This window comes from Coccinella septempunctata, chromosome 2 (assembly GCF_907165205.1).
Source record: "Coccinella septempunctata chromosome 2, icCocSept1.1, whole genome shotgun sequence".
Lineage (NCBI taxonomy): Eukaryota > Metazoa > Arthropoda > Insecta > Coleoptera > Coccinellidae > Coccinella > Coccinella septempunctata.
The window spans coordinates 37,735,851-37,752,801 of record NC_058190.1 but is presented as its reverse complement, the minus strand read 5'-3'; the positions used below and the strand labels follow the sequence as shown (position 1 = coordinate 37,752,801).

Below are 16,951 nucleotides of genomic sequence, written 5' to 3'. Positions count from 1 at the left end.
CGTTCGTACGTAATTTGACTTACCTATTTTGGCAGACATTGATGGTACGCCATAGATTTTTCCTGAAATAAAAACTATTTTTGAAATTCCCAATCATTTCTTACCAAACTCGATCACTTGACTTTTTTCAATCCGATTCACGGCTTCCGCTTAAAAAAATAAAATCCGTTTCTCTGCATGATCATAAAAATATCCTTAGTACATACATATGACAATATCACCATACAAAGACATACGTAGATTTTATTTTTTTAGATGAAACCCGAGCGTCGGACTACAAAAATTCAAGAAATCAAATTTGCTCATAGTTGAATACAGTCAGTGGCGTGCCACTGACTGTCTAAATAATAGCACCCTGTATCTCAAAAGGTAAGACGTTTAGGACATATGTTCATATAAAGTTTTTTTCTTAAAATGGCCCAAAAATCACCCCCATAAATATTGACATTCAATTAGGAAACACCCTGTATAACTTCACCAATTTCAAAATGCATGTTATTTAAGTTTATATGATAACTGCAAGATATTTATTTCGATAAATTATACCAGTATTTTCAGTAAACGTTTTTGTTTTCTTCAGAAAAAATTGGTGAGTTTTATTGAAAACATTCTCAATAGAAAACCTGAGAAATTCTAGGTTTGAATAAGAGTGAAAAAAATTGAATGAAGGATAGCCTGTCAGAATAGAAAAAAAACGATCTTTATTCAGAGTGGGCAAAATTCGCTGTCTACTGAGGGGATCTCGAAAACTATAACAGCTAGAAGAAAACGGATGACACATTTCCCAGCTCTTTTTCAGAAAAACAAAGAATGGCGAAAACCAAAGCCTCCTACGATTCTTCGTTTTTGAGTTATGTATTAGATTTTGACGCTTCCGAAAAGTTCTCAAAACTCTTTATCAAGTTTTATCTAAAACTTGAACCTTCTACAGGCATTTTTCTACGTAGAATCCACTGACGACTATCACCCCTAAATTCTTCATAGGGAATAGAGGGTGAGATTCACCTCAATTGAAAGATAACTTATCCCTCTTCATGAATACTATGGTTTGCAAATTTTTATTGATTCCTTGAAGTTGTTACAGGAGGTGACAATTTGAAAACTTGCCAGGCCAATTATGTCTCAACAAGGATGTTTTCAGAAAAAATGCCAAACAGGTCAATTTTTATTCGGAGGGGGACATGTTTCTAGAAGAATTGTAAGTAAAAATGTCCTGAAACCTCCTCAAAGGTGTAGGGGCTCTCACCCCTAAATTCTTCATACGGAATAGAGGGTGAGATAAACCTCAATTGGAAGACAATATGTCCCTCTACATAATACTATATTGTCTTCCAATTGAGGTATCTATAGCTCACCCTCTTTTCCCTATTGAGAATTTGGGGGTGACAACCCCTACAATGAAGAGATTTTGGCTTACAATTCTGCTAGAAACATGTCCTCCTCCGAATGAAAATTGACCTGTTCCGGCATTTTCTCTGAAAACATCCTTGTCTAGACATAATTGGCCTGGCAAGTTTTCAAATTATCAGCCCCTGTAACTACTTCAAGGACTCAATAAAAATTTGCAAACCATAGAGGGTCAAGTGATCTCTCAAATGAGGTATAGCTCATCCCCTATTCCCTATTGAGAATTTAGGGGTGACACCTCCTACACCTAGGGTTGAGGAGATTTCGGCTTACAGTTCTGCTCAAATTATGTCCCCCTACGAATAGAAATTGACCTGTTCCGGCATTTTCTCTGAAATCATCCTTGTCGTGACATAATTGGACTGACAAGTTTTCAAATTGTCACCCTATATGTGAATATTTTGTGTGACGACTATATGCTGTTCAGCCTAAAGTATAAAAGAAGATTATTGAGTATTGAATCAGGATAAAGTAATGATAACTTAAAGAAAGTGACAATAAAGAAGAGAAATGTATAGGTACATGATCCCAATTTTTGAGCAGTGTATTTTAAATTAGTACCTATATCTTTCAAGGGATACGCCATATCCATACAAAATAGGAAATTTTGTTGAAACGTGTTTAGCAATTAAGTATAACCTCCACATAGATAGCAGTGAATCTTCAGTAAAAATAATTATTTTTAAAATAAATTTTTATAACCCACAGATAAAACATTATTAATTAGAAAAAATATTATAAAAAAATATGTTTTCGAAAATGAAATAATATTATCAATAATGGTCAAAACCGTATGCGTGATGAAGCCTGATGAAGACACAAAGATGTCTTAGGTTGACCTCCAACAAAATATAAAGACGCAAATTTCAATGGCAGTATTTTTTCCACCCCTATTTCTCGCGCTGACTGACGCTGAAATTTGAAATCTCCTCCTGTATTCCACAAACTCTACTTTTTGGGGATGCTGAAGCGAGTGCTCTTCTTCGTCTCGACGATCGCGGAAATCCAGCCACTCGTGGCACTTCCACTGAAAATTCTCCCCTCGTTCGGCTCACTGTACTCCAAACCTACCCCAACTCCGGTCCTCCAGTATCTTCCAGCCTCTATCAATGAGTTCAGCAGCGGCCAACGTCGCGGGGTAGACGCATGGCCTATTCCTCTGGGCGTGAACAAGTATCCTGAAATGGTTTCTGGATTCGGGAACAGTGTTTCAGCAGTTTCCGCGATGTTCGCGTTGTGCATGTCCCGGGGGCCACCCACGATCCAAGACGTCCACAACCAGAACTGTGAGTTACGCCTCCACCTGGAGCCCGTTTATATTAGGGGGTAGTTGGGAAAGTTTGATTTACTATCCACCAATCATTCCCTTGCGATCGAACATGAAAAAATATGTCATAATTCCAATAAATTTTTATTATCCACGTGTGGATTCCGAGAAAATAAAAGAAAAACGCCGTCGGTTTTCTTGGCTTGCATGAGGCGATGCATTTTGAAGCCCAAAAATTAGTGATAAATGAAGAGAAATCAACGGCGTAAAAAAAAAATCCTGAAAAATTCTGTTAGTCTCCTAGCTGTATTTTTGACCCTCTATTTTATCTACAGGATGTTCGTGAATAAGCGTTGATTCTGCATAAAAAGATATTCACAGTTTGCTTCCTAACTTTTGTCCGCAAATGATTCGTTGTTCGTGAAACATGGTGTTGAATTTCTTCCCGAAAACTGACAAAAAATTTATATTTATTTCTTGCTCAGAAATTGGTCGAGATGTGCTATTAAAATTTTGTGTATTTGAGACATAGTTATTGCGCATATCTCAAATTGCAAATTTCAACAGTAGGTATACCATACCTTGTTTAAATCCAACGTTTCATGAATGATTAAGATTCTTATGGAAAAGATTTTGAAAACTGGAGGTCGTGATTTTTTGGATATTTTTAACTTTTCATTATTATACTGTTTCCTGTTTGCTGCTGAAAAGTACATGCTGATGAGAAAATCATCAAGTTGGACAAATCAAATTCATTGAAACCAAATTTTTTCAAATTACAACCTTGATTTTTTATTTATTCTATCGATTCTACGTAAAAAGAGGAACCTATAGGTACCTGAAATTAAACTTTGATAATAATCAAGGAAAAACCTAAAATAGGAAAAACAGCAATTTCGAAAAGCTTGATTAGTGGTCACTTCCGGAAACCACAGAAGGAAACTGAAATTCGATGTTCCGTTATATAATTTTGACATTTCATATTGGTGATGGAACAATGACAACTAACAATACTAGATACTATTCATGAAATATCAGAATTATTGATCTGAACATGAAATTTGTATTTAGAGGTCACCGGTTTAGTGCTCAGTTCAAAAAGAGAAAATGAATATCTTACGTCAGTAACCACTAATATATATGGGGTTTTCATTATTATTGAATTCAATCAATTCATCATCTCGGAAAGGTTTTTATTCGTCGAACAAAAAAAAAAATTTTCCTCATTGAAGAACAAATATTCATTTATGTTATTAACTTTCCGAGGTGCAATTATCTCTTCTATGAATTTCCACATGAAAAAATTTCTCGAAAAGTATTGCCATTGGCTACAATTCGTATCCTGGTGAAATTGAAAAAATACGTTCGTTAAGTGCTGCCATCTTTTCGATGAAGGCGGAAACTATGAACTTTCGTAAAAACAGACGTTTGTAAATTTTTCATTTCCAATCCTGTATGTAAAAACTATTTCAATTAATCAAACCTGTTCGATTGGACAGTGGAATATTTGCCACAACTTCGTAATCCCAAAATGTCATTTATCCAGGAGCGCGGTCAGTGGATATATTTTTTTTTTAAATGAATTTTCAATTATTTTCCGGATAGTAACTCAAAACTGCCAAATTTCAAGTTACGGCGTTGTTGAGCGAAGAGATTCATTTTATTATAATGCAGACATTTGTAAATTGTTTATGGAGCATTGAACACTTAGTAAATGGCCACAAGGCTTTGTTAGCACATACGTTATTATCGCTCTTTCTCTGTGGATTGTCCTTCGGAGAAAGTGAAAGTGTAAACCTTTATGGAGTTAGGTCTAATTCCTGTGAAGAATCGACATCCTTGAATTCTCGATAAATTTCTTCCTAAATGTTTTTATTTCTGAACAATTTCTACTATATATTGTGTAACAAACCAGTAATTCAAATATTTTTGTCTAATAGATGGACTCATAATATTTCCTCGACATCATCGCCAATTTTATCATAATATTCGACTGAAAGGTCGCGTTGTGTTTTGGGAAGAGAACTATTTTGATGGACCATTTGATACTAGTCTAGGCCAGAAGTCGAATAAAAGCTGAAATTGCACGAAAGTAGTTCATTGTCTCTATTGACACAAATTCAATAGTTTGCCTGTTGTGAAATAGCTCAACAACGTCTACTCCCTTGTCCAGTCACCTGTCTCCTTTTATTATTATCTACATGTGCTTGTCTTAATGTGGCACTCAATTATTATATATAATACTTATTGGTATTTCTTTTTTATGCTTGCTCCTACCGCTTATACCTTCTATTATAGCTCGAAGAAAAATAGCAAAACAAGCATATTTTCAACAGGAGGTTTGAATAACTATTCCAAAGAACTTGATTTTTCAGCATTTTATTCTCTTCCTAATTTTCTCTTATACATACAATAATTCAAGGCAATTTTTATATTTAGGTACTCAGTGACAGAATCATTGACTCAGCAAATCCAATATTAATTTCTGGCATTCGGATTATTTCATTTCCCATGATAATTTCGAAACATTATGTTTGGAAAAATTCTCTTGTCAATATGTTATCACTTTTACGAGGCAAAAACAAACAGCTCTCCCCACACACTGTGTTAATTTTGAATCTCATAAATTGAAATTTTTATTTGAACTATTTCGGATGACCATTGATTCATAATTTTATATTTTCAGGTCTCAATAAACAAGTGAAAGGAGGCTACCTTCTGAGATATAGAAGTAAGTATGGTAAAACTTCTAAAAGAAATTTTCGAATAAGGTGATTTTAAATTTTAATATGAGTTGGCAGTCTACCATATCTATGTTTTCAAGTAACTCATCGAAATATCCCAGGCAGAAGAATGAATTTCCTTTGACCTCAAGAATCTACGAGTCAAAGACTCCCTGTATACAGGTATATAAGAACGCAACTTTTAAGCTCTATCTTTAATTCCATCGTAATCATTAACAATAATTTCAAGAATGATACTTCTGATTTGTTCTCCACGAATACTGCGTCTGAAACAAGCGGTTCTTATTGAGCATATGCTTTTATTTTCGAAACGAAATAATTGGAAATCAGATGATGGAAATGTGGGAGTGCAGGGTTTCGAAAAAATCAATTTGGCGATCAATTCAAAGCGAGGCGTGCTCTGCTTGGAAAATCCCAAGTGGTCCTAAACTAACAGAAGCAAATACCAACTTTACATTGTATCTGAAACCCGGAGTTCCAATTTCCTCCTGTTAATAACCGTCGCGTAACTTTCCACGAGAAAAAATCCCATCATCTCCCGCGTGATTGAAAGGTCCAAAATCTGTTTTATCGAATTTCCGACAATGTACTCTTCCCGTTGAATTTCGAGCGAGACTAATTGCCTTTTTGTTTCACCTCGTGCTTGGATGACCCATTTAAAACCCTTTCAGAGCGTCTCTGTTTATGAAATATTGACCTCGGCGCCCTTTGATGTTCCCAGCCAAGTCCGCTGCCGACCACTCGAAGGGTTTCCCAGCATCCCAGTCGGGACCAAAGGCAAATTATCTGGAGGTCCTTTGCGTTGACAGGTACACGTTGTGAAGCGTACCGCGATCAGACCTTTCAACTGCAGCTTAATGGCCATTGTAATTGCATTTCGGAGTTGTGTCAGTTGCTGCGAAAACACTCCGTCATCTGGAGTAGATTTAATGGATGATTTGAGAGCGAAACGGGTGTTCGCTGCCGCTGGCACGATTGGAACATTTTCGTAGCTGCTTTCGAAGCTATACATACGATAATGAGGAATTCAGCTTCCTCTTCTACTTGTTATATGAGTCACTTGTCAACCCAATGGTGTCAGAGTTTTTTAAAGACTTCAATCATTTTGATTCTCGTTTTAAGGATATCTATCCTATCCACCTACTTGCGAACACATTCAAAAGTCTCGGACATTTATTTGATATTGAGGAGTAGCCCCATTGATTACTAACCACTTTCTACGTCTGACATTGAAAGGGGCATTTTCTAGTCAGTGATGTTGGGGAAAATGTGGGAAATCTTCAGCCGACAGTGTCCGTAGCTATAGCTATGCACCTTGTGCTTGTTGTTGGTTTATCCTCGACTATTTTCAGAATTTTTCCATCGATATCTGCCATTGTAGATGTTGCATGCTTCCCGACGTACGAGGGTATATTGAAAAATTCTTAGCCTATTATAGAACCAAAAAAAATTTCAATGACAAAATATTTTATTACTCAACATATTCTCCTCTACAATTTATTACAGCGAACCTGCAACGTCTCTAGACCTTTCAAAAAAATGTTTCTTCTTGCTCTGCAAACCAGACCCCCACAGCTTTTATTACCTCCTCGTTGGAAGAAAATTTACGTCCTTTTACAAGTTTTTTCAGTTGGGAAAAGAGATGATAGTCGGATGGAGCCAAATCTGGTGAATAAGGGGGTTGATCTAGTAATTCAAAATCAATCATGATTACTCCATGGCAATCTCAAAAAACTGCAACAAGAACTTTTCCACCAGATTTTTGGACACGAAACTTGTTACGTCTTGGAGAACCAGAGTGTCGCCATTCCATCGATTGTTGCTTTGTTTCTGGATCGTAGAAATGTACCCAAGTCTCATCCATAGTAACAATTCGGTTTAAGAAGTCTACATCATTCTCAAATCGAGCACAGTTCGAACTCGATGCTTCTACCCTTGCATGCTTTTGGTCAACATTCAAACATTTAGGGATCCATTTTGCAGCAATTTTTCTCATGTCCAAAGTGTTACCAAATTAATAAACATGGACGAGTTCTCAGCACAATCAGCTTGCTGTGATTGTATTTTGCTTGCAATGACCATTAACATGTCGACATATCAATCGATAGATATATTTATAAATATGAGGCATACTTGACGAATTTACGAAAGGCTAAAACCAAAAACATCGACAAATAGTGTATATATTTAGTGTTATATAGTGAGAAGGAGTTACAGTTCACTGTGACCTCAAGGTCTATTGTGCCCCCTAACAGAGCTGTTCTCATGGCGCCCCTCACAGCTCTTCTTCCAGTTCCAGAGATCTGATGAAGTCGAATATCTGAGACGCCTTCAACGAGGCTAATTCCTCACTCCTACAAGTTTCTTGTCCAAAGTACTCTTTTCTTTGGCTTGCAATGGCATAGCATTCCGTAACCAGATGAATAGGAGTTTCTTCCTCCTCCCCACAGAATCTACACTCGTCAGTGTCCGACAAACCCTTTTTCTACAGATGCTTCTTTAGGCGACAATGTCCTGTGAGAAAGCCAGTGAGTAGGTGTTAGTTGGTTCTTACTGAGATCCAGATAGTTTTTGAATCTAGCAGTTTCAAAGTTCCGAAGGAAGTTTTTGAAGTAATCCATCCCTAGGAAATTCAGCCAGAGCTTTTCCCTTTCGGCTATCTCCTTCTCCATAAACTCCTTCTTGTGGGTGCATTTTTCCATACTACAGAAGGGTTCTGTAGTTCTTCTCCTTTCCAACGATTCCCGAATGACCGGGAACCCAGATTAAAAAGACCTTATTTTTCTTGCCTACCTCATTGAGTTTGTTCCGGCACTGCCAAATCAGCTTTGAATCAATGACATGGGAGCTCAGTGCTTTTACGTCCGCTTGACTATCTGTATGACTAGCTATATCACACTTCTGATAGATTCTTTCTAGATTCACGTCTAGACATCTTTCGATTGCTAGTATTTCCGATTGAAGAACGCTTCTACAGGAGCCTAACGATAGTGCACACTTTTGGTACTTGCCCCGTAAATCCCAGCGCCAGCTCCTGTAGCGGTTTTAGAACGATCTGTATACCATTTTATTGTATATTCTTAAAGATTGTAGTCGGTGAATTCCCGTTCCCAATATTTTTTTTACTTAGCATTGTACTGAAGTTTTTCTCAAGGCTTATTTTCTTGATCATTAATTCACTGAGAAGGTTTGCAGATGAGGACCAAACTCTCTGATTCTTGATTCTCTCATTACCTGTTACTTTCATAGGAACACTCATAGCTCCGCCATCTTGAATATTTTATATACACTCGTGTGACTCGTGTAAATATTTCAACAGTAGATTCTTGGGTCAAAAGAAATACTTTTTTCCTACACCATTTTTTATATTCGGTCCTGATAAAAAGATGAGGCGATTTTAAGTTTTCATAAGGAGCTGTGCCACCCCTGGAAAAACAGAATTACCTTCAGAATAAATAGCTAAATCTGTCGCACTACATATCTGAGAATCTTTTGAACAGATTTGTATTTAGCCAAAGTACCCAATTTTTCAAATTTCACAGATACTTTTTAATTTTTGAACATCAAATTACTCGAAAACGGCGCATTATAACAGAAAGTATGAAGAATAATTTTATTTTACAAAACGATCAGATATTCATTCATTATATAGCGTCCGACTTAGTTTCAAGTATTAGGTTTTTCGAATTTTTGGTATTTTTATGGTACGTAAGGGTCATAATAAAAAAACTGGAAACGTGGGTGATATCTTGTGTTCGAAAAAGATAGAACTGTTTGTGAGACTAAAAATAACATTTAGTTCATGGTTTTCCAACAGCCTGTATATTTTAAACCGTGCTGATTTGGAAAAAATGGTAAAAGAAAAAAGTGTTTCTTTTGACCCCAACCAAAAATCTACTATCAGAATATGTCTACAAATCAAAGACTCACCAGGTCTACGGTTTTTGGTGACACGATTTATTTTGATGTAAAAAAAAGCCTCACCATTGAAAACATCCTGTATATTTTTTCAAATTGTTTCTTGTTTTTTGCTCCCATCAATAATATATGAAACATAAGGAATAATAATAATGAATTGTTGGTTAGCATGTTTCTACATAAATATGTCAGATCTAAATTGGAATGGCGTAAATAAATGTAATATTTATCATATCCCTTCATCAGACTGTCAACTGTCAAATGTTGAGAAATATTTTCTTCCTAATTTCTCATTCGGCAATATTTTCGTCATTTTCAGAGGGTCTCTTCTGTAGTGGTTGGACAGAAGAATGGGTAGTCCTATTCGAGGACTCTACATTAGCATGGTACGCAGACAAAGGTCTCAGTAGGCCTAGAGGTCGGATACGAATTGGAGATTCGCCAGACCTCCTGGCAGTTGGGGAATGGACGAGAAAAGTACCGAAACGACCAAGATTTCCTCGGAATTGCCACATAGGTCAATTAATAGCCATAGGATCCAGACGACCACAGGATGTACATTGGTTAATAGCACAATCTCCCACGGAAGTTACGTGAGTATTTTGAAGGAAGATACTTTTGTCTACTTTCGGATAAATCAGTCTTCCATTTCTTTTCTCCGGCTGTAATGAATGTGAATGTATTTTCCATCCTTGTCTGGCATTTTAATAATGATTTTACTACACCACTTGAATTGACCACGTCATTATCGTCCGCTTAATAATCTAATCTTAGAGGCAATTTCTTGTTGAACTGACCTTCGAAAAATCCTGAAAAAGATGGGTTCAGTTAAAAATTCGTCAAGACCGAACGGTTGCACCTAAATGAATGAAATTCTCAGATTTATTACTTAAAGAGTTTCTCTTTCATAAAATGTATCACATTTTCATCTACGATTATTATTATTATTGAGAGATAAAAGACTCGAAAGCTGACCTTCGAAAAATCCTGAAAAAGATGGGTTCATGCAATTAAAAATTTGTCAAGACCGAACGGTTGCACCTAAATGAATGAAATTCTCAGATTTATTACTAAAAGAGTTTCTCTTTCATAATATGTATCACATTTCCATCTACGATTACTTTTATTGAGAGATAAAAGACTCGAAAGCTGACCTTCGAAAAATCCTGAAAATATGAGTTCAGTTGAAGATTTGCCAAGACCGAACGGTTTCGCCGAGATGAATGAAATTCTCAGATTTTTTTACTAGAAGCGTTGCGCCTTCAGAATATATATTACATCTCCTTCTACGGTCACTTCTATTGAGAGATAAACGACTCGAAAGCTGACCTTCGAAAAATCCTGAAAAAGATGGGTTCAGTTAAAAATTCATCAAGATCGAACGGTTGCGCCGAGATGGATGAAATTCTCAGATTTTCTCTCTTTCAGAATATCTATCACATTTCCATACACGGTTATTCTCATTGAGAGATAAACGACTCGAAATCTGACCTTCGAAAATCCTGAAAAAAGCTATCTCTCAAACGGTGCCTGGACAAATGAAAAAAAAATAGTTGGACAATTATGGACCTACGATGGTCAAACGTCCTAGAAATTTTGGTTCAAAAATTTTCATTTGGGGTTGCCAACTTCACACTTTCCAAAATTTGCATAGAAGGATTTCTATGGTTCTGTGGATGGAAAAATGAAAAAATTGGGTGGACAAAAGTGGACTAACGTTGGACAAACGATCTATACCTACCATTAAAAATACGTTTTGGCAACTTCTTTTTTCATATATCGATTGAAATTTATTCTGGGAGGATTCTGCATCTCTTCATAAACTTTTTAGGGTTTTCACTCCCAATCTCTGAAACAAAATCAATTAAAAATAAAATCAACGATTTGCTCCTGCGTAAATTCTTGCACTAATTTGTCAGGAGCAAATTAACTAGAAAAAATTGTTGCCTGACAATGAACTCAAAATAAATAACGTTGAAATTATAATTCTGTAACGTTTCGGAGTCTATATCAGACTCCTTCATCAGACGAAAAATCTATTTTTTAGAAAATCTTCTGAGTTGTGGTTTTTGTTTGACATTAATTGTTAACACACAGAAACAGAGACTGCAAAGAAACGTTGATTCATTTGATTTTGAAATTACCGGATGACAGTTCCTTCTTTAGTAAATTGATCCAAATATCATCTATTCCTACCGAACAATTTGCCAAATTATTATCTTGATCAAACTGTGCCTGGACAAATGAAAATAAAAGGTGGACAAACATGGACCTACGATGGACAAACGATCCTGAAATTTTGGTGCCAACTTCACACATTCCAAAATTTGCATAGATTGACTTCTATGGCTCTGTGGGTAGACTAATGAAAAAATTTGGTGAACAAAAGTGGACTTACGTTGGACAAACCACCTGTACCATCAATTATAAATATTTGCGATTTGGGGTACTGCTCAGAAAATGAACCGAAAAAAGTTTTTTTCCGATATCTCTAGAACGGTACCTGGACAAGTGACAAAAAAGGGTGGACAAACATGGACCTAGGATGGACAAACGACCCTGAAATTTTTGTTTCAAAATTCGCATTTGGTGGTGCCAGCTTCACATAGCTTTCTTGTTGATCTCCTTAAAATGAAATGTAAATTATCTCCTTCGGGGGATTCGAAGCTCACACCGCCTGTCAAGAGTAAATGGAATGGCCCTTCCGTCTGAACACACTTTTTTCAGTCCTTATACTTTGATGCGAGTTTCTTATCGATTGCTTCCCAGCGTGTCAGACTTGGATTCAAATCGTGCGCTTTATTTTATTTGTTGTCTGTGTAGAGTGGACGGATTTTGTGAAATTTGTGTATTCGGATCTTTCGCACGTACCTTAGGCGGGTTGCTTTTTTATGCGAAAGTGAATCTGAACACGGGTGAAAGGTCCCATTATATCCATTTAATTCTGGGCATCCGGTAAAAACCTGATGGCGTCAAAGGAACCGTACGGATAAAACCTGATGAATAGTTTTCATCCCGTTGTTTTAAGGTAAAAACGGACGACGGTAAATACCCGATGATCTTATGGATCAAATATGCACTTTTTTGAGATATGGGGATCAAAAAATGGAAACTTCTTTCAAGTTTTCTTTGATAAAATTCAAACAATAAGGGATATTACATTGAAATTTTTGATATGATAGCACGTCAACTATCTACTGTTCATTTAGGTGGTGTTTTTGTTGAAGAGTGACCAACTCTTAAAACCTCCAACTTCCACGGAAAATGGCCTCTAACAGTGAAAAATTAATAGTAGGAGTCAGATCTGGACAAATTACATACTTCGCATCTATTTATAGAAATAAGATACATAATATCGCACATGTAATCGAAATGAGAGAGGAAAAAATAAAAAATATTTTCAAGTCGTGATTTCAAATCATAAAATACAATAATATTTTAATTATTCCCATTCAAAATACAAAATACAAATAAAAAAAACCGTGTTAGGTTATGTAAATATAGAAAAGAGCAAATCCAGCACAGCCAATTAATTAGTTAATGAAAAATTTCCAAATTTTTTTTATTGACACTATATGTACTACTATCAGATCAAATTCTTCACCGACGTCAAATCCATTTCTGTGTAGTGAATTGGATCATCAATCATGTCATCCGTTCTAGTTAACTTGCAGAATGGGTAATGGTTACAGTGAATGCACAGAATTTACTTGAAACTAACGTTTAGTTGAGGTGCCCAAGATAGAAATTCGAGATATACTCGAGCATATCACAAAATTAACAAAAATCAGACTTGTATATAGGGAGAATTGTCTAGGACAGCTTGTCAGAATAGTAAAAAAAAACATTATGCATATTCGATTAAAATATATGTGGCTGATTTTATGTTGAAAAGTATACATTCTCTTAATCTGACAATTTAAGCGTGACGAAAATGTGTGGGAGGTCGCCAAATTTGCAAAAAAAAAACGTCAGGTGTACATTCTCGAGCGCGGTGGCTCTTTTTCATATTTTGAAGCTCATGATTCAAGAATAACGGGAACAATATAATATGATGATTTCAACAAACCGAAACAAAAAAAATGGTCATATGGGATACAAAAATAATTTTGTTTTGGGCTCCAAATCGTTTTCGCATTGATTATAAAAGTTGTAGCAAGTGAATTTTCAACAAATTTTGTCTGAAGCAATTTTTTCTACGTTTGAACGTTTTTGAGATATATGGCGATAAATGTACATTAGACTGGGATTTTACATTGACCTTGCCCTTTCGCATGTATGACTAAGCTCATCGCCCTTATCGCCCTCTAACTCGAAAACGGTTAAGAGTATGTAAAATTGCTACAGACAAACGTGGTATAGAATTTTATTATTTACAATTTTCATAATGAATACAAAAACGATTAAAAGTACAGGAAGGGAGATATTTGAAAAAATGCATTCTTATAATCTTCAAACTCTCACAAAGAAAATCCTCCTGATTACCATCAGAGTAATGAATCAACACGTCTGCAACACCCAGATTAACCATCTGACACGCTCGAGTATGTACCTGCAAGTAACGATTTTTTTGCATTTTCAAAGGACCGCTGTGACCTTGGATCCGTACGTTTTGTCAGTCTCTTGAAAAGTAGCTTCGATTGGGTTCAATCAACTTATTATTATTCTTTTACACGATAATGCTCGTCCACATGTTGCGGCGCCGGTAAAAACATACTTGGAAACACTCAACTGGGAAGTTTAACCCCACCCGCCGTATTCACCAGACTTAGCCCCTTCTGATTATCACCTGTTCCGGTCGATGGCACATGGTCTGTCTGAGCAGCGCTTCACATCATATGAAGACACCAAAAATTGGGTAGATTTGTGGATAGCGTCAAAAGATGAAGAGTTTTTTCGACGGGGTATCCGAATGTTGCCAGAAAGATGGGGAAAAGTAGTGGCAAATGATGGAAAATACTTTGAATAAAACGTAATGTACTTTTCCTTTACAATAAATTCCTAATTTTTTATAAAAAACCGCGGAAACTTATTTGTACACCTAATACTTTTATCCTCTGAAATCTGACATGTTTTTTTACCATCTTCAATTCTTCCGTAAGGTGAGCCACACCACGTTTTTTTCTGTGGAGGTTAACTATTTATAAGAATGCTCAATGCACGTATTCAAAAAAAGTATCTTAAGGCTTCACGTATTTGAAATACTATCTGCAAAGTATTTGAAATAACAATTTCAGTTGCGTTTTCAAGCAGTAATTGAATTATAATTATATTGCTATATAATTATAATTATATAATGATTATATAATTATATCATTCAATTATGTATAAATATTTGCTTATTTTCGTATTCTAATTACAACCACACAACCCTGGTCACATTATGTGACTGTTCATAATCACATATATTATTATGTGATCACATATATTATGTGATCACATATGATGACATATGATGATTGTTACGTCAATTGTTATGACTAGTAGATTTAGTCAGCTGATTTACACTCTAATTATTTAATTATAAATTTGTTTATATATTTCGTATAAAGGTAAAAAAAAATCCTATGGAGGGTGGTGAAATTCGATAAACAAGGTAAAATAAATATTATGGAGTACCATACATCATTTGTGAATATCTTACACTCCATGTTGAAAATTTTCTGTCGCTCTCTGCTAGACTACAAGCAAAATTGTGTGAATTTCTGTATAGCATAAGTACGAAAGTTACATTCATTATGAAATACGTCTTCAACGCTTCGCGATCACATTTTAGATGCTGAGGTTGGAAAACCTGAAGCCGCTCGTGTAGCGCTTGAGCTGATATAATTAGGGAAGCTACTAACTATTCACCAGAATAATAATTGGCGGTTTATTTCAGCTTTAATGAGACAGAACCATGAGAATAGAATATGGCATCTACTCTATACGGGCTGAAATGCGTGAGATGTTTCACATAAAGGTTCAGGTGATTATATCATACAATGTAACATACTGCGTGGTTTCTTGTAATTTCTTGTGTCAGCCTCACTGTCATGAACCCTTAAGCTTTGTAGTCAATACCCAATAAAATGCTTAATTGGGTAAAATTGTATGTATTCGACAATACAGATGATTTTGAGGAACAAATTGTGGAACTGATTATGATTGTTCACTGAGAATAGAAAGGAAGCCCTGACGTGTAGTCAGGGTTTGCCCCATAGACTTATTATACCGGGTGTCCCAGAGCTTTTAGGCCAGCAGATATCTCAGTTACCTGCGGAAAAAAAAATTGAAAAAAATACTTGTCGTAGGAGACCATACGCTCTTTCATGCAGCATAGCAAAATCCACCCCCTGACAAACAACCCCCGAGAAACCATCCCTAACTTTTGTTTTTCAAATGGCACCCCCATGTTTGTTTGGCTTCAACTGACAGCTCTTTTTAATTCTCAATCGATGATATATCATAATATGTAGTTGTAAAGATAGTCACTCGATAAAATTGAATTCGTTAGTGGGTACTGTTAATTGGACTGATCGAATTAGTCCACATTGTAGAGACAAGAAAAAGTGGATGTTGAAAAAAAAGAGTCAATAAAATGTTAGAACTTTTTGTTTATTATAATTTATGTTATAAAACATTTTCTTTAGTATAATGTTGCAGTAACAATACAGCTGAGCGTATAAATTCGTATTTCATTTGTATTTTTATTTTCCATAATTCTGCATGCCATTCTAGCTACCATGATACATCATTGAATGAGAAATGAAAAAAACTGTAAGTTGAAGCACAACAAACATGGGGGTGCCATTTGAAAAACAAAAGTTAGGGGTGGTTTCTCGGGGGTTGTTTGTCAGGGGGTGGATTTTGCTATGCTGCATGAAAGAGCGTATGGTCTCCTACGACAAGTATTTTTTTCAATTTTTTTTTTCCGCAGGTAACTGAGATATTTGCTGGCCTAAAAGCTCTGGGACACCCGGTATTTAATATGTCTATATGGTTTGCCCACTGTCGAAATTCATAACAAGAGCGGTCACCCATCTAGAAAGTGAATTCGCCAATATGTCAAGCTAAAAGGAAAAAACATATTTTCCTGGTATTTCCAAACACGCCAGAACTGAAAACCACATCACGATGAAAATTAATATTCAGTTTCAAAATAATGTTTTGAGCGTCAAAGATTTTAATTATTTTTTTTATTTTCTTGTTATACGATCTAACGAAATTTTGCATCAGTCCTTAGTTGTGTTTTTATTGAATGAGATTTTTCATAAATCTAGGGGGAAAAAATTTCAGATGCATATTTTGCCTTCAGGATCTAAACTGGCGCATGCAATTTTTCGAAATTTTGATTGTTCAGGGATGGTCGGATGGGTATTTATACTTGAATTCAATCACGGATTCTTCATCAATGAACTCAAAACATTCGTTTGGAGCTACATTCGTTGGTTGCAAAATGGCGAATGCGAAGGTCCATTCTACTGGACAATCTAAACGTTTTCTTCATTATTATGAAATCAGCTTCCTCTAAATAGTTACCATCTGTACAGGGTGGGCAAATTTCGATGTTTTAGTACTACAGCTTTCAAACCAGAGGAGATAGACAAAATCTGATACCCCATTCTCGTTCTCT

At 35.8% G+C, this 16,951-nt stretch overlaps 1 protein-coding gene across 1 annotated transcript in view; it reads left to right on the top strand.

The window, feature by feature from the left end:
* The first annotated feature begins 2,567 nt into the window (after positions 1-2,567).
* LOC123307104 overlaps positions 2,568-16,951 on the top strand; it is a 53,776-nt gene continuing 39,392 nt past the window's right edge. Inside the window, exons 1-3 of the mRNA XM_044889315.1 lie at positions 2,568-2,693; positions 5,361-5,405; positions 9,656-9,929. Coding sequence (XP_044745250.1) covers positions 2,591-2,693; positions 5,361-5,405; positions 9,656-9,929 — 422 coding nt within the window. The 5' untranslated portion in view covers positions 2,568-2,590. The remainder of the gene's footprint in view (positions 2,694-5,360; positions 5,406-9,655; positions 9,930-16,951) is intronic.